This window comes from Amphibalanus amphitrite, unplaced genomic scaffold, assembly GCF_019059575.1.
Source record: "Amphibalanus amphitrite isolate SeventyFive unplaced genomic scaffold, NRLGWU_Aamphi_draft 000257F_arrow, whole genome shotgun sequence".
Classification (NCBI taxonomy): domain Eukaryota; kingdom Metazoa; phylum Arthropoda; class Thecostraca; order Balanomorpha; family Balanidae; genus Amphibalanus; species Amphibalanus amphitrite.
The window spans coordinates 149,229-168,009 of NW_024881752.1; the positions used below are offsets into that span (position 1 = coordinate 149,229).

The 18,781-nt window shown below is 48.9% G+C and overlaps 1 protein-coding gene across 6 annotated transcripts in view; it reads left to right on the forward strand.

The window, feature by feature from the left end:
• LOC122386596 (TRAF3-interacting protein 1-like) overlaps positions 1-18,759 on the forward strand; it is a 24,157-nt gene extending 5,398 nt beyond the window's left edge. For 2 of the 6 annotated variants that reach the window (XM_043375924.1, XM_043375922.1), the window contains exons 2-13: positions 6,829-7,008; positions 7,388-7,505; positions 7,875-7,987; positions 9,893-10,069; positions 10,654-10,760; positions 11,349-11,413; positions 13,940-14,105; positions 14,514-14,742; positions 15,046-15,180; positions 16,423-16,537; positions 16,860-16,968; positions 17,549-18,759. In XM_043375924.1, the coding sequence (XP_043231859.1) occupies positions 6,874-7,008; positions 7,388-7,505; positions 7,875-7,987; positions 9,893-10,069; positions 10,654-10,760; positions 11,349-11,413; positions 13,940-14,105; positions 14,514-14,742; positions 15,046-15,180; positions 16,423-16,537; positions 16,860-16,968; positions 17,549-17,720 (1,641 nt within the window). In that variant the 5' untranslated portion in view covers positions 6,829-6,873 and the 3' untranslated portion in view covers positions 17,721-18,759. Of the gene's footprint in view, positions 1-5,475; positions 5,556-5,763; positions 6,062-6,828; positions 7,009-7,387; positions 7,506-7,874; positions 7,988-9,226; positions 9,503-9,892; positions 10,070-10,653; positions 10,761-11,348; positions 11,414-13,939; positions 14,106-14,513; positions 14,743-15,045; positions 15,181-16,422; positions 16,538-16,859; positions 16,969-17,548 lie in introns of those variants that run through there. The other 4 variants (XM_043375923.1, XM_043375925.1, XM_043375926.1 and 1 more) reach the window with 4 other exon arrangements.
• The last annotated feature ends 22 nt before the right edge of the window (positions 18,760-18,781 follow it).

Consider the following 18,781-nt stretch of genomic DNA (forward strand, 5'->3'; position numbering starts at 1 on the left):
TAATGCATTAGAATGCTCCCTCTGAATGTGTGACGTCAGCGCAGATCTAAAGATTTCAAATCTTTTACTAAAACATTTGGTAGCACGCGATGGTATACGCTGCTTTGCGCGCAACAAGTGCCGCACTTTCAAATAAAGTCACTAGGAACAGCGGAGATCCCAAAAAGTAAACAAACGTAAAAGTCCAATGTCTTGAAAACCGGTGAATATTTTTCGATGAAATTTGGTAGATATTCGTTTTGGCTCTTTCTGAACCGAGCGACATCACTTTCATGCCATTTCATTAACTTTTTTATTTTAACCGCTTTTTGAGCCAGCTATTCGTGAAAAAAACGAGGGAGAGATCCGTTTGACACTCCCCCTACCCTCTCCATGAGTGTGATGGTAAAGGCAACTTCCCAATAACGTTTGGAGGAGCTTTCCTGATCCTAATCCTGCTTGTCCCGTCCATTCCTTTTATCCAAGGAGGGTGTGGGTGTTCGCCGACGCCCCGCACCTGATCAAACTGATGCGGGTGCACACGGTCGCGGACGACGGAGGACTCCTGATACCCGATGGTCGCGGCGGTCGAGCACTGCTGGGTCGAGGTACCTTCCTGGAGCTGCTCGAGCTGGATCGTGCCGAGCTGCGGGTCGCCCACAAGTTGACGAACCTTCATGTTCAGGTAAGTATTTTCAGACGTTTCAGACGAGGTAAATGCTATTTCGATCGATGTTTTTAAGCTTCTAGATCTCATCAGAGATCTTCCAACCGTTTTGCAACTACCAGAGTGGACCGGCTAGAGGGTGCCCTGCACTGGCCACCACCCTGCACTGTCATTTGGATGTCTCGCTTCGTGCTTTACGACGTGCAGGCTGTCTCGCTCCTTCGTTTGTCGCTCAGCTGGTGTCTTGCTGCGGGCTAAACGTGGTTTCTTTGACACATTGTCGAGCTTTTAATATAGCATTTAAGAACTGCTTTAGGGAACGCTGTGACTACCGAACATTACCGCCAACTTAGCTGCTTCAGACAGCGGCCCTGTGCAGCTATGTGTTTTGACTCCTCTGTGGCAAAACTGATGTAGTATTCGCCGCTTTGCTTTTGTTTGTTTGTTTGTTTGTTTGTTTGTTTGGTTGGTTGGTTGGTTGGTTGGTTGGAAGGTGGAACGATCAGTGAAAACATGCATTTGCTCGCAGAAGTACTGCATAGATTGACGCTTCACCTGGAGTTCCGCCAGCAGCCTCTTAGCAGCCTCACCGCATTTTTTATTGTTAAATTTTAAATAAGTGAGGTGGTACGATCAGTGAAAAATAAACTTTGCTGGTGCGAACCAACACGACGCACAACACCCACGTTTTCCCTTTCCACTAACACGACCTTATAGCACATATTATTGCTTGTAACGTGAAAATGCAATAATATGTTGTCAACATTGTTTTGCAGGGCACCGGTCAGGTGAGCCAGCGGGTCCGGCTGGCCACGCAGCTCTTTTCGCACACGGTGGGCACCGCCATCAAGGAGCTGCTGCCGCGCCGCCAACCACAGGCCGAGGCTGTCTTGACGGCCAATGCGTGGTTTGACGTTTTGAACAGCCGGAGTCAGTTCGACGCCACAATCGAGCGGTCCGCCTATGGGAGGACTGCTGAAATCAAAGCGGTCCAGGACCGGGCCCTGGACAAGATGACGTCTCTGATCTCCGACACTCGTAAAACGTCTGCAAAGCACCCCAACGGTCATCGGAGCATGCTGCCGTTCCAGCAGGGAATGCTACGAACCACAGTATCTCTCCGTGGGCTGTACGAAGAGCTCCATCGTACTGTGCCCGAGCTGCAGTTTGTCCTGACCAGCCACCTGAACCAAGATTGCTTAGAGAACTGCTTTTCGCAGATCCGGAGCCTGGGTGGAGCGAATACCACGCCCAACGCGGTAGAAGTGCGCTCCCGCCTGAAAGTGCTGCTAATGGCGCCGGCTCCACAGGTGGCTGCTTCCAGCGGTCGAGCAGTACTGCAGCTGGAACCCAGCGACTTAATGTCGACGAGCCGCGCACCGCAGCAGCTCCCGTGCGTCTCCAACGAGGCCCTGGAGGGCCTGCTCATTCAGGTACTTAGACCTACCAGCTGGGGGCACTGCCTGAATTGCTACATGTCTACTATCCTCCACGCCCTTGGAACGTATGAAATTTTGCAAATAGAGGATCATATGATTCTATCTTATTATTAAGCACTGCTTTAAAGTAATATTTTAAGTTTATAGTAGAGATTCTCATTTTATGCATAATCGTGCAGGCATACAAAAAACGGCAATGTCTAGGCATGCAGTGCCAACTGCCAAATATAGCTGATTTGGCATTCGTACTATCATTGCATCCATTTCCAGCTTTGACAGTTCTCAACTTTTCCAGTTTGAAGAGCCGGACCAAGAACTGGCGGCACGTGAGGACAACGAAGCAGAAGGAGCCTACCAGGCAGTAGCCGCTCCTCCATCTTCATCTCACGAAGAGGTCACGCCTCTCCAGTCGGAATCTGCGACAGCTGGAGACGAGCGCCTGGAACGGGAGGCCCTTGCGTTTGTCGCTGGCTTCGTCGCGGCCAAGTGCCGCCACCTGGATGCTGGGCTGGGACAGACTACAGACCAAGCTCCGCCCAGCTCAGTCCCATCCAGCTGGGTCCGCGCCCTCAGCCGGGGTAGGCTCACCGTGCCATCGCCGAACTGGATGACCATCGTGGAAGAGTTCGAGGTCATCTTCCGGTTGATGATGGGTGATACCGTCGACGGTCAGTCCGGTATCGTGCAGAGGCTGCTGGCGGCACTCCAGGTAAAGCGTCCATCTCTGGACGCCAGGATCGCGAGGAAGCTGGTGACGACGCGGGTCCACCTTCGGATCCGCTCACTAAACCAGCGCCAGGACGAAGTCGCAGCCGAGAGACGCGCCGCCAAGCAAGTCCGCCAGCACGTCCGGAGTGGTGAGCTGCATTTATTTCTTTTCGACTTGCTCGACATTTTTATCGCTATCATTCAATCGTCTTCAATCGTCATGGTAATCAAGCCATTGTAACCAGCTCTATGAGTGTAATGTCTGCATTATCTCTCCTATTTTTGTTTTGCACTTGAATGTGTCTATTTATTGCGCCCAGTTCAATTGGACAAATAGTCGAAATCGGAGTTGGCGTTAAACAGGACGGATTGCATGCTATATCTTGACTTTGGTAATCAGTAAAATTCCGGAGAGTCAGAATAGTTGAAGTGTCTACCGACCCTCCTTTCCGCTAGACCAATCGTTTAGTAGTGCTCCCAGCGAGCAGTGTTGTTACGATAAGTGGTGCTCGCGCTAAGATATTGTACAGTCTGTCTTAAAAGTACCGCGCAAAGTGACGGTGGATCCATCAAGCCTGACCGAGGGAGGGCCTGCTTAATTTGAGTCATCGAAGCAATTGATATTCTCGTCCATTCCTCAGGTCAATTGGTTCGGTGACTTTTAAATTAAAGCAGGCCTTTCTTCGGTAAGGCTTGATGGATCCACCGCCACTTTGCGCGGTACTTTTAAGACAGACTGTACACACTAAATTTTGGGGTTTCCCACTTAACATTAGTTTAAGCTCACCGACCGTCGCCATTTCAACAATCACTATTCACTATTAATTCTATCTTTATTTAAACAGCACCTTAATTAGATAGATTTTGTGGCCATTGATACGTCCACGTATTGCAGAGCTCAGGCCACCACTTAGGTAAGAAGGATCATTGATTTCACTTGACTTTGTTTCAGGTAAATCGGCAGGAAGCAGCTGAATCAGGTGGAGAACGCACTGCGTCTGCCGGCGGCGTCCAGTGCCGACATCTTTACCCCGGCATCACTCGCCAGTGTGGAGAGCGCCGTCACTTTCTGTCTTCTGAGGCTGTCAGACAGTTCAGCCGGGCAGCGAGCAGCTCCCGGCGCACCATCACTGGGAGCCAGGCCGGCCTACGCGAGGAGCGGATCACTTGTGCTTACGACTTCGTCCTGGCGCTGGTTTAGTGAGCGGATCCGAAGGTGGACCCGCGTCGTCACCAGCTTCCTCGCGATCCTGGCGTCCAGAGATGGACGCTTTACCTGGAGTGCCGCCAGCAGCCTCTGCACGATACCGGACTGACCGTCGACGGTAGCACCCATCATCAACCGGAAGATGACCTCGAACTCTTCCACGATGGTCATCCAGTTCGGCGATGGCACGGTGAGCCTACCCCGGCTGAGGCGCGGACCCAGGGCGTGATCACGCGAGCTGCCGGCTTGGCCTCTTGCTCCTTGTGCCGACTCGTGGTTGCGTTAACCATTCGTGATTGCGTTGTGCCGACTCGTGGTTGCGTGAACCATTCATGGTTGCGTTAACCATTCGTGATTGCGTTGTGCTGACTCGTGGTTGCGTTAACCATTCGTGGTTGCGTTAACCATTCGTGATTGCGTTGTGCCGACCCGTGGTTGCGTTAACCATTCGTGGTTGCGTTAACCATTCGTGATTGCTTTGTGCCGACTCGTGGTTGCGTTAACCATTCGTGATTGCGTTGTGCCGACTCGTGGTTGCGTTAACCATTCGTGATTGCGTTGTGCCGACTCGTGGTTGCGTTACCCATCGTCTGTGTGCCCGTGTGTGCGGGGACACGGACCACATGTGCTCCCTCACTGGATGGATATTGGATAGACATGCGCGAGCAGTGTTGGGGTCGTTTTGTTTCCTGTCATGGAATACATCTGTTGGTGGTTCTTAATTGGTTCGGTACCTAGGCTTTCGGACGGAGTGAATCAATGCTTTCGTTATTGTGCCCATGTGGCCGAACAAAAACACGATATCATCACCATTCACCATCCAGATACACCCCAGTTGCCCGCATGGCTTTGGCCCCCGGGACCCTAACACCGATAGCCCCGCGATTACGCACAGGAACATAAACCAAAACATAGTCCTTGCAATGCATTCCTCCAGGCTCCATCGCAGTCCTTTGTCTAGCAATTTTCGGAGTACGTATCTGCGGTATCGCGTCCGTAGCAGCCTTGGGAGCTGCTGGTGACTACAGGGGCCTCACGGGTCCCGAGTCATGTGGGCCATAGCACCACAGGGCACCGCATCTTTTTCGAGATAAATGACCGTTATGAAGCATGTCGCATTTTCCTGAGCATGACCTGGCGTTAACATAACTTAAGCGCCTGCCGGCCCTCGCCTGCCTGCGGCTGACAGCTGACGAGTGACGAGCCACCTGGAGATCGCCAACTCAACCCTAATTACGGCGTTGTCCGCTAGGTGGCGGGGTCGTACGATCCAAGTCGGGACAGGGGATTCTCATAATTATTTTGTTATCATATTTTCCCCCTTTTTAAAGTCATTTAAAAGCGCTATTGCACAAGTAATTTTTCGATTAGCAGCGATTCCAGCCGCCGCATCAGGGTCAGGATGGAGCCAGGGAGCGTATGCGCCGGTGACGTCACCGTAGTGTTGCAGATTTGTAACATTAGCGAGCCCGGACGATCTTACCTAACTTATACGGCCTTGGTCTTGCCTCTGGTATTCGGGTACTGTACTGTCGATCTGCGACTGCTTAAGCAGGTAATGTATTTCTACAGCGAACTTGGGATTTGTATCATCTACCTACGTGCACTGGCTTGGCATATTGGCGCTACAGTATGCATCTGCTAACTGGCAACTGCTTACCATAAGACCTACCTACCTAACCCCTAACCAGCCAGGCTATCGCCTATCTCAGACTGGCCCATGTTGATGTGCTCCCATGTTGTTCAGGCCCATGTTGTTCAGTGTCCATCTACTCACAGCTTATTGTTTTTCAGCGGAAACTACCGGTAAAACGCGGTTTGCCGGTAGAAAACTACGTTTGTCGTTTGCCACCGGTCTAGGCTACGTTGGCGAATGGCGCCTGGTGGTATGGCAGAGTGGCTAGGCTATGAAATGTTTTTGGTGTATTGTTTTCCGTGTATTGATAGCAGCCACTTCTTAACCCCGTGAAGTGCCATGTTCGTCCAGGTCCTGTCTGTAGGCCATTGGCAAGGCGCTGGCGGTCATTGAAGTCGGTCGACGGCAGGCGTACGAATGGACCGGTACGACAAATGTCCTTGAACCTGCAATTTTGTTTTTTGTTTTGTTGGGTTAGGTCGTTTCGGTCCAATCAGACCATTTCAAAGCCGGGAGGATGATAGGAAATAGGGGGAGACATTGGTCTGGGCAGGCGCCCTAGTGAGTCCAAAGTGAGTCACTGGGGCTGAGCCCGTCCAGAGGACAGGCCGACCAGCCCCAAGGTACTCACTGCACCCGGCTACGGGGTGCGCTCCCTCGGGAGCAGCGGTGCCGCTCCAAGGGAGCGGCCCGCATGAGATAAAGGTGCCTGCCCAGCCCGGAGTGGGAGTTGCGGCGTGGAGAAGGATATCAGTATCCTGAGGATAGAAACGACGGAACGGAGGACCTGCAATAAAGTTTATTGGTCGGCAGACCCTCGACGTGGAGCAGTTGAGCCGGGAGGCACTTAGAGCACCGCTCGGCTCTTTTCTGACTGGCTGTCCCCTGTCCCTAGCCATATATAAACCGCTGCGATTGACCAGAAATGCAATAAATATTTATCATGGGCAGGGTTGCGAAGTCGTCTGAGCCGGAGTCGCCGAAAATCCATCGACTCCGCAGCCCTGCATGCGAGCCTAGATGAAAGGCTCGCAAATAAGGGACAAGTTGCACCCGTTTGGTGGCCCGTACTATCTATGTTCTAAGATTAGTGCGAAATTTAGCCGGCGTTTCTATTGATATTGGACGTCACCGTACTGTGTTTCTGCTTTGCAATAGGTATATTTGACACCTGTTATCTATCTGCCTGCAGGTGAAAGCTTCAGATCGAATCAGATAAGTCATCGGTTTCGAAGTCATGGCAGAAGAAATAGACCCTATAGTGCTGCAGGCGACCAAAGATTCGCTGGGAAAATACATCAAGAAGCCACCGCTATCTGACAAGCTTCTTGGAAAGCCGCCCTTCAAGTTTCTTCACGATATATTTTCTGTTGTGAGTGTCACAATCGTCAACCAATTGGCTGGTCACTTCATTCGTTGCTTATATGGACGCATTGTTGTTTCACGGAAATTGTTTCGATTATTTTTTTAACACGTTCACGATTTTAACACGTTCGTGAGCAAGAATGTGCTGTGATAGAATTAGATGCTGATTGACGTGCTTCTACATCAGTTCACGATATTGCCTTAGAGTAATCATCGACACGCTGCTTTGTTTAATTCATATCTGCCGAGCCGACATGTCTGTTTAATAGTTAATATTCTGGAGTTATAACTCCAAAATGGAGTTATAACATACTGAGTTACTGTAACCGCTATGCCGCCGCCTGTAGAGTTTGACATGTCGTTACCGATGTGACGTTTTCGCGCAGGTTATTAAAGAACATGGCCTGATGGAGGGACTCTTCACCCCGGCCGAAATGAAGTCAGACACATTCAAGGACAAGGAGAGCAAGGTTGCATACATACAGAAGGTTATCGATGTCATGGGTAAGTTTGAGTTTGCTTTTGGCAATCAAACTAAAAACGAGTTTGTGGGTGTTCTATTTAGTCGGATATCGTTTTATATCGAGACATTTGTTTGACAAGTGATGACCCTTCAGTGTATCTGGTACTGGATGACCTGCGCGGTCACTTCAAATACGATTCTTGTGCGATGTCGTAATATAATCGGTACCTACCCAAGTTCGCAGTATTTATAGCCACAGTATTTATATAGAAGCTTATTATGTCCAGCTATAGTAGAGATCATTCAGTCAACTATTTCCAGTTGTGTCTGATTCACTCACATACCGAACATCAGTGTCATGCGGTCAACTATTATAACTGCTTTACAGATGAATACGTTTATTTTTGCAGAGTTTGTCACCGGTGATAAGCTTCACATCAAACCTGGAAAAGTTGTGGCCGGGTTGGAAACTGCTAAAACGAATGCACTTCTTCAAAGCATCGGGAAGGCGTTAGAAACAAAGGTAAGATCCATTTCTGGAACACAAGTTGTTGCCTTTCGCTGCGCACGGAGTAGGCATCTTAATTATTTTTCCTTATTTGCCCTTCTCCATAGTACGATCTACATCGTAATGGTTTTGTTCAAACATTTCATTCTTCTCAGTATTACTGTGTAATGGTCCTATTTATCCCATTCCATCATCAGCTTTATTCCGTCTTCCTTCCAGCCTCCTATCCCATCCCGGCAAGGATACAAGCCCAGCCACCGTGTCACTGCCGGACCACGGGCGAAGCCGCTGTCATCTGCCTATGAAACAGTGTGCCGAAAATGTCATCTCGCCGAAGGAATACAGTTTGTAGTTTTGTAACCGAGTGATAACCTCGCTGTGCTAGCTAGGGAATGAAGTGAAGATCGTCGTACATGGAACAGGCGCCTCACTGATCAATGTGATATAGATGTGCCAACCAGCTCTAGCTCTTTGCAGACAGAGGCACAGAGACTCAGAATAGTCTGTAATTAGCAGCTCGGGAAGCATTGTTTGCCTTGTGTTTAGTTATGCGATTTATCAACGTGCTGTATGATGCAGTTATTTTGATTGTCTATTTATTATTTAGTTATAACCGTGATATCTCGCGATCAACATATCTGATCGTAATGGGACAGATGAATATGCCTTTCTCGCTGGTTTGCTTGTCTGTCGTGATGCGTTGAAATATCTTATACCTATGTACTTTTTTATTATATCAGCTGGTTATACGTCAATATGACAACAAACGGACAGTTATGCTTGCTCTTCGTCGGGTCATGTCGGGTCAAGCCCCGAGGAACAATATAGGGAAAGTGGGGTCAGACATCGAGGGCAGGGAAGACAGCCACCGCCTTTGCAGACCTAACCAGTAGCGATGCGAGCGAGAAAAATTAGCACCAGGCTTGCCTGTCCCACCAAAGCATTGAAGCCTGGTGACATTGTGTTCAGGCTTCAGCCGATGATTTGTCATTCTGTCAGGGAATATTCAAACTTCAAAGCATTCATTAACACTACCTAAGTCCTAAACATGGGGACTGGTGCTCACCTTTTACAGTTTTACCCTATGATGACAATGTTATCAGTGACCGGGTCACCGGATGCCTAGCCGATATTTCATATTTGGCGGCGTCATGCGCTCTCATTTCCGTAGTAGCCATCAATCATCATGATGTCCGCAAGCAGACGTCCCGCAACATTGAGAGCACACCATGTGTTAGTCATAAATGCTGATTCATGTGCCACATTCAACATTCCGTTTCAAGATCTACGCCTGTATTTCTATAAAAAAAAATTTGTGCCTTTATACTTTAGCAGTAAAATAGCTCAAAGCAATTCCCTTCTGTCAACCTTGAATGTACACCGTTGTCATGGCAACGGGGCACTCATCCCTGCTTTGTTTACATTTGAGTTTGAGCTGTTTTGGAGTGGCGTTGCCAGAGGCGTATCCATTTCATTATTCATTTCATCGTTTGTTTTGCTTCAAAGGGGAGCATGTCGCCCGCAAAAAACGTTAAGTATAAAATACGGCCCATTAAAAGTTGCAGCTTTGCAGTTGCATTGTTATGTGACTTTCATTGCTATATTCCATTGAAGCGATCATTCGTTGCAATCGTTGAGTAGGTACCTACCATTGCATTCGTATCGTACCGCAAAATTTTAACAAATAAGTATGCTTATCTTTTAAATGAACGTTTAGTGTCAGTGCGATTGGTAATAAGATCCATCCTTGCTGATTTTGTTTTGTTTACCCTTGAGGCCTTCAGGCGTTCGATAGATTAGAAGTCCGGGCCTGAGTCCGTTTGAAATAATTTGTAGCTGTTTCCTCGATTTCAATATGCTATCCTCAGCAATAATTTTTTCTTGTACTTGTGTATGTTCATTCAATTCACATTTTTACAGGCAACGTCCGGCGAGGCAGTCAAAAAGGTTCTTGCCGGGGAGAAGCCAGGCAAAAAGAAGGACAAAGATAAAGACAAAGATAAGTCCAAAAAGAAAGACAAAGATGGGGCCTCGCCCAAGAAGCCCAAAGGTGGTGCGTCATTATCAGACGCAACCAACAAGTCGCCTGACAAAAAGGTGAGTACGAGTATAGGTACCTACAGCCAACGACCACCAACTTCAGAAAGGGGGATAAATCTGTATGGTAGGTAGATATTCATATTTTACTTCCATCATGATCAGACTACGTGAAGAATGCATATGCAGAAATGAAAAATGTCGGGCAGAGAATAAGAGACAATAATTTTGCCGGGAGTTAGTAGTTAGGTACTATCCACTATCCAGTGTGATACGAGGAATGATAAAAGGGAGCTTATAAACTGCATTGCTCAAAATTGTGTTGACTACCCAATTGTTTATGTGAAACACATGCCTAATAATTTGTAAATTCATTCCATCGTCGTTTCAGACTTGCTTGTTTGATTGAATCGAATAATTATCTCTATTACCGTCGATCATTTTTCTCATTCTATTTAACGTATAATAATTGATTTGGCACGTAGTTAGTTTTTAAGGTAAGCAATTAATCCATGTAAATTGCGACATACAAATGTCACAGGGTTGATAATAAACTCCGATCTATGCACACTAGATTCGTTCATAGTAAGAATGCTAAAAAAAATTATTGTATCACGTTCTATGTATTCCATGTTTTATTTCAGTCAAAAAAGGACAAGGACGATAAAAAGAAGTCCAAAAAAGATGATGGTGACGAAAAGGGCAAGAAGTCAAAGGACAAGGACTCGGACAAACCGAAGAAAAAGAAGGGGTGAGTCCGTCATTCAATTAGAAATCCCTATATACACCATGGCATATTCAATCCCATAGTAACATTTCGAGCTGTGAAGAGGGCGTTTTCATACCCCTCCCACTCTAGATGCGGTGCATGGTTGACCCAGCGACAAGCGGCAAATGGCGTTCGAAGCGTAGCAAAAAGCAAAAAGACTTTGAAAATCATAACAAATTAATGTCAAAACGGACAGTAAAGGGTAATTATGTATTGTATATTGCACTGTCAGTCTATCCATATTGTTGAGCTGAACGTTGTTATCATCGATCTATCATCCATCGATCTATCATCTTTGCCAACACTTATCGCCGAAAACAAAACTGTTCGTTGGCCATTTGCGTAACAACGCATGACCTCAACTGGACCATGTGGGTTCATGGCCCATGGGCACAATTAGTCTTTATCTTTCTGTTAAAAAGGCTTAATCTACTAAAATTATCGGGCCGAATAGCACAACAATAGCGCTACCTCGCGCTAAAGCGCCGAATGGGCTATTCGAATTTCTAAATGGTTTTATATTGCCGATGCCTTCATGTCGGTCATGCTTAACGTGTATTTTTATTGCAGAGAGGGTAAAGAAGATGACAAAGGCAAGAAAGGAAAAGATGACAAGGAAGGGAAGAAGAAGAAAAGTAAGTACAATCGGCTTACGTTTTCTGTCCTGGTGAATGTGTGGTGCAAGAGCTTAGGAATGAGTATTGCATTTACGGGAAAACCAAGCGATCATTTGGGGGGTACGGTACCATTTATCCCTTAGCAATGCTACAATAATAAATTATGTTGATTGTTATTAGAAAGGGAATAAAGGGAGCTGTTAAGAAAATCATGCATGTTTAAAAAATCGCTCAAGTGCTTCGTCAATTAGGGTGAAAATAGGTACTCTCTCTTTAGGCAAACACCATCTATATATTATATAAGCATAATTAGTCGTTTTCGATATTTTCGAAACTCTGGTTTACTATCTTTCCTTCATTTAATTAAAGGTAATGATGAAATTGATGATTGATGATAATCACAAAGGTGATAAAATGCATCCGATTTAAAGTTGGCATTTGGTACGAGGTGTGATCCTTATTTCATTCATGAGCCTATCAGTGTGTAGCTCGCTTACGCAACTGCGGCGCGTATTATCAGTGTGGGCGTTCCCGTGCCGTTTTCACCGCGTGGCTGGACTGTCCGCGCTCCTTGAGTTGTGACTGAGTCGGCGGGCCGTATCTAGCGCCGCAGCCCGCCGAGGAGAACGTCCCTCCGCCGGCGGCTCCGGACCCGGTACCGGAGCCGGAGCCAGCCCCAGAGCCGGACCCTGAGCCGGAGGACGAGGGCCCGGCCGTGCTCGAGGCACGCCCCATGTCCCAGAGGCCGACGTCCGGCCGGCCGAGCTCCCAGCGACCCGTGTCGGGCCGACCGGGTTCTCAGCGACCCGTGTCCGGCCGGCCGGGCTCGGTGCGGCCTAGCCGCGCCTCCAGCCGGCCCGTCACGGCCGCCGCTCTCGAGGAGGAGGACGAAGGTGACTGGAGAGCTCTTTCGGCACCGGCACAGCTGCACCCGTGTCCGCCTCATGTCCGCAGCTGGCGCCCGGGACCGGCCAGCGCTGTCAGAGCACCAGCGTGTGGTTCCGATCAGAGTCCACTGCATGCTTTTCCGTGTGGCGTGTACTTACATGTGTACGGCTGAGCAGTGTACAGCTGTACAATAAGTGTGTCATACATACGAAACATACTCGTACATCACAAATGAGTGGCGTGGCAGACATTGGTGCATGAGTATTATCGTGCAGATTGAGCATGCCTTCATTCATTGGAATCCGCCGCATGCTTCCGTCTTTTGCAGGCCATGGGAGTGGAGCCCTTCATCGGGCAATTCGTTATCCACTGCTCTTCGTTTTGTCTTCTTCACACACATTGCAGACCAGATAGTTATAGGTGTTCCCGAATGACATTATTCCGACGCAGCATTCTGGCTTCCAACCGCGTCGGTTTGTGTGCGTGCTGTATATTGAGATAACGTACACGTTTCTACATACATATCTCACACCTCTGCAGCTTTGGAGGACTGGCTGCGGTGTGGGGCTTCGCACTTCTGCTTGGCAAATGGCACTGCGGGAGCTCTAGTGTTGTTTGCTGTGGGTTTCGCTGTTGCATGACCGCGAAATCGAAGTATGGTATCGTCACTGTATCTTGTTCTATAGTACTACTTTATCATCATGCACATATTGAGAGACGGTGCACTGAACGACGGCCGTGTGAGTGAACTTGTCAATGGTCCAAATAAGTTCAAGCGGACTCTTTTTTCAGCAACATGCCCCAAGCTCATCATGCTGCAAAAAAAAAACGTCATGACAATGCGTTTTTTAGATTCGCCTGTTTGCATCACGATATTGTTTTTGCGAGACCCATGGTTGCGTTGGTTCCTAAATAATGGCTTCCAAGGGGAATCGACAATTATTTTTAGCTCGCAGTGGAATTTCTTTCGTAAGTTTTGGTAATTCTGCACATGGAGCGTTACCTACGCTTATTTTACGTTACGGCCTTGTCGTATGTCATGTCCCACGAAGAACATAATTGCTCATTTGTAGAATTGGCTTGGCCCAGTGGTAACCCTGTCGTGCTGTTTCGATGCTGAAGGGAATATTTGCTAGCAGCAGCAGCACCGTAAAGAAACGCCAGGTCGTCAACGACAAACACACCTACACAAATCGTCATGAATAATTCACACCCGTGCCATTTATTCAACAGCTATGCACGTATCTACCTACTACTAAAGTGGATGGCTTAGCTAGTTTGTTGCAAATCAGTCTGACCTTTTCTACGCCTGTAACTGTTGAACCAATCGACCTAATCGATGGCATTACTGCTAACTCTGATATTGCTTCGGGGAATAAAATGACGCGCTATTGCTGCGACAGTGACGCAATGTGGCAAGTGCGACATCAATAACTGAGACGAGTCGTGTATTCCAGACTGATTGGTTTCAGATGGCAATTCTGAAATGCTAGTATGGCAACGGCTAATAATTTCTAATACTCGTTTGAGTATGACCAGGTGCATGTATAAGGATCTTTGCCTTTTTCTCTCTCACCCTTTCTATCTTCCTAATTCCTTCATCTGTCTTTGTCACTCCCTTCACTGACCTCAACGCCACCATGTGCTGCCGTACAGAGAAGAAGATTCCCAAGTTTGAGGACATCATGGCGGACATTGCTCCGACGGGCTCTGAGCCCGGTGTGGAGGCGCAGCCGGAGCTGCAGATGGAGGCCAAGGAGGCCGAGCCGGCGCCGGCCGAGGAGGAGGGCGACATCACCATGGACACTACCGTCCCGCTCAGGTATGTACTCGTCGGGGTGCCGTAACGTTGGACCGCTGGCCGCTGGGTGGGCAGTACCGGTCCGTGAGCGGGTGACGATTATGTACATACAATGGACATGGCTTTGGTCAGGTAAAACATGATCGGCTGGCTTCGCCGTAGTTGAAATTACGCTGCGTATTATGTAGTTGCCGACAGGTGTCGCAATACGTTTATTAGGCTAAAGCATCTCCGGAAATTAACATGACTTGGAATGAATTACATAACCGGGAGTTTCTGTACAACCTTTCGCATTGTTGATATGCGTGAACATAAACTACGCGTCGCATATGATATCGTCCATCTTCATGTATCCTTCGGTCATGCACCCTTCCAGCTCCACTACAAGACGTGTTTAACCACTCCTAACCCCACCCCGGTCCTTCGCAGTGACGGCGGCACGGGTTTCTCGGCGCCTCGGCCGCGCACGGCCCGATCAGCGCGGCCCAGCAGCGCGCGACCGGCCGCTCCGAGACCCAAACAGCGAGCGGCCATCGAGCAGCAGCTGGATGACGTGGCGCCCGGTGGAGCGGCCGCCGCCGCCGCCGTCATGTTCGACGAGGATGACGACGACGACGATCACTTTGTGGTCGAGGAGAAGAAACTGGCGCCCGACCCGGTGGGTGGCGTCATGAGGACATGTTTCAAAGGGAGTGACAGAGAGGACAGGTGGTGGCTGTAGATGTGTACAGACTAGCAAAGAAATGTCAAGCATAATAGCACAATGTGTGACGTGAATGCATGTAGATTGTGGGTATCGTAAAAACTCACAATACTAGCCTTCTTTATTTATTGTCCCTTGTCTTCACTAAACAGTCCAGCTTGAGCAGCATTTACGCAGCGGCAGATCAACCCACGCTCTCGTTGACCGCAGTGAACCTAACTGTCCCCGTCCCCTGACACAAACTGTCCGCTCCGACAGGGTCTGGCGGCGATGATGCAGCCGGACGAGAACCTGGCAGAACAGGCGGAGGAGGGCGAGCACGGCCTCCTCGTCTCACAAATCCTCGAGACCAAAAAGTCCATGGAGGAGGAGCTCAAGGGAAAAACGCAAATCGTAAGTGCGCGTCAGCTTAGTTTGCTTAGTTAGCTCTGTGACACTCGGAGTCCATGTCTTGCTCATAATGCAGGACTGCCCTCGCTCCTGATATTAAATGCCTGAATGATCGGAGCGAGTCCACTGACATCTTGTGAGCATTCAGTACACGATGCACTTTTAATTGTTGATGGCATTAAGCATTCTGTATTATTACAGCTATGCAGTATCTCCCCCATCACGCCCCCCCCCCCCCACACACACACCACCTTTCCCTGGCCCCGAACCGTTTGTCACACCCACGTATGACCGTCCATTGTATGGTCGATCGCATGGAAACCACAGGTAAAAGTAGTACCTTCTTATACTGGTATGCAGCGCCTTTCCTTTGGAAGTACAGCAGTGCAATATGAGCCTTGCAGAACTCTTCTCGAAAGTATCGTATGTGACAGCTGGTGTCAGCTGCTGTGCCCATATAAAGCATGTAATGCATTGTTACGAATGAGCTGTGCCTAATGTCGCCGTCAAGTGCGCTCCACTAAGACGTAGCGCATCACATATTATATAAACACGAGATAACTGAATGATGCACCATAGCGACACCAATCTATAAATATGCATTTTGTCCGCAACTCAAAGTTCTGTGACTGTGAGTTGTTATCGTGTGCATACAATAACAAGACACAATCACTTTATGCTGTCAAGGAATCTGCAAACAAGGAATTTGGGGTGAGTACAGGTGGATATAAAATATGCGGTGTCTACTTTGAAATAGAATGATAATCATATTTGGTCGATATTGTTCATTTGCTTATTTTTCATGAGTCCAAAACGCACGACATTAATTGCGAAATGGTCCAACCAGTCGATTTCTTTTACAAGTAGGTAACTTTTGGAAACTGTAGCAAAGCTCCCTTTCGAATCGTTCGAGTGCGATAATGAATTAATGGATGGTATGCGACGCTTGCACTACAATGCATCAATGATTATTATTCATAAGCGCAATGCACACAGTTATTATCTTCGTCCATATAACGCATCGCATCTTTCATCAATTGCTTTGGAACCACTTGATTGATTGCCTTCAAAGCTCGGTAAGGACTAATAGTCTACCCCCACTCATCTCAAATATCGCCCGTCTCATCTGACATCCGTGTTCCGCAGTCGAAGTCGGCTCTGAAATCCGAGCCAGCCATCACCGTGCGGTGTCCCCTTACCCCCGCTTCCCATCAGTAACCTGACCTCCGTACCGTCCGTCGTCAGGAGCGAGACTCGGGTGCCGACAAGGGCAAGAGCCGCGACAAGGACGCCGTCCGTAAGGAGGTGGCCCGACTTAGGGAGAGCATACAAAAGGTCACCAAGTCGGCCAACCCGCTAGGTGGGTACCTACCCCTGGTGTGGGGTACCGTTGTGTGGGTACCCCCCCCCCCCCACACACACACATACAATAGCTGAATGAACCTACTGAATGAACAATTCAGTGGGTTCATTCATCCAATCGTAGCTCCCTGCCATGAATCTTCGTCGTTGCCTCAGAATAACCGATAGCGGCGATGGAACCCACTTTTGTGTTATTGTAGGCCTTCATTGCAATCTAACCGACTAGCCGCAGTCTTAGAGTACTTCTATGCATCGTAGAGTCTTGCAACGTCAGAAAGGCATCCAAAGGCATCCAAACTGACGCATTATTCCTGCCGTAGGTAAAATGATGGACTTCCTTCAAGAGGACGTGGATTCGATGCAGCGGGAATTGGACAAATGGAGACTGGAAAACAAGGAAATGACGCAACAAATCCGCTCAGAAATGGAGTGAGTATGCTTTAAAAGCTAGTTCACCGTATCCCGCTAGTTAATTGACGCACACTTTTTAATGGAGACCGCTTACCTAACCCCTCGTGTGCGTCCAAACAATGTTTGTGAGTAAATGTCGGATGTGCCCACTGCCCGCAGCTGCCCAGGACGTCAATGTATGGCCAGATTATGTTCATTCATGTATGGAAGAAACGTCACTTGGTAAAAGGGTCACTTCATTTCGCATTCCTTGATATCGATTCAGGGCACTGGCTATGGCCTGGAACACGCAATAAGTTCGCCTGCCGTGCTAGATCGCTACGGCCCAGATCGTAACTTCTCATACCATTATGTCCAGGGATGCGGAGCCGTGGAAATTTCAGACAGCTTCGGCTCCGCCTCCGGCTTCGGAGGAATAAAATCGGCTCCGGCTCCGGCTCCGGCTCTGGCTCCGGGTGAAATGTCATGGCGGCTCCGTCTCCGGCTCCGGGCAAAAATGTGCCGGCTCCGGCTCCGCACCCCTGATTATGTCTCCCCCACCCCATGACCGCGTTGCTAGGCATGGCAGGGCCTCGCTGACCCCCTCCCCTGCCTACAGCACGACCAACACGTCTATCGAGCCGCTGAAGGCGGCGCTGTCCGAGTACGAACAGAGCATCCAGGACCAGCTGGACAAGATCTCGGCAGTCCGCGCCTCAGTGCTCAACAACGAAATGAAAATCGCCAAGATGATGGCGGGCGTGATGAACGTAGCGGCCTCGGCGCCTTAGGAACGGAGCCACTAGGTCTCCCTCGGCCACGAGCGGTGGATGGAAGACCTACGCCTTCTTGACTGTCTCCTGTCCGTCAGCTGGCGGTGGAAGCTGTGATAACGGCCGCACAGCAAGACAGATGATCTGGAGTGCACCAGGACGCGAGGCCAGTTTGGCTCTCGGGTGCCTCACATGTTCTCGGCCGTCTCCCCGACTCCGTTTGGTGGTGTGTGAGGAGATGCACGGAATGAAAGGGGGACGGCAAGGATGGCTGCCTTCAATGTTTGTTGTCGTTACGGGAACTGTTAACGTTACTATGAAGCGCTGTTGACCTTCAAGTTCCGCTAAGTTAACCTCACATGCTTCTGAGTTCCATTCACCTTATCAGTCAAGTAGCATTGTTTTTATCACATTAATATTTGTCTTGGTGTTATCGAAACCCAAGCATGGTCTCGTATCACCATTGGCGTCACCACATATGCATGTCTTATGTTTGTGATGCATCCCGATATAACCGTTTGTCTGAGCGTATGCGTTAAATACTCGAAGTTGTGTCCTCCTCAGCCATTTGTGCCTGGAGTTGACCGTATCAGTGATCTCAGTGCGATCGTCTCGAGTCAGTCGGTCGCGCACAGAAGATATCGAGAGTCGTGCCTATCAGTGGTTCAGACTTCAGATGCATGCGTGGGTGAGACGGTTGGCAAACCCAGTGTTCCGGCACCACGCTGAAAGTCGGAAGTGCGCCTCATTTCGTCAACCAGCTGATACCATTATCTCGCTGTTTTCGTGACGTCACGGCGCGGGCGGGAGAATGTTTGACACAACTTACCAAGCGGCGTTCTCTAACGAAACGAGTTTCACCGACGCGTGTGTTCGATGTGTCAGAATTCGCCGATGCTGTTCGCATAGCTGTTCGGCCTGTGGCGGACACTGATGTTCATTGTAGACGTGTTACCCGGCTCACGCCACGGAGGAACTGTGCGAGTGGTGACTGACTGGTCATCGGATGATGGTCGAATGCACGATATACACAATACAGGCGCTGTGGGTTTGAGAACGCGAGTGTATCATTCACTGGA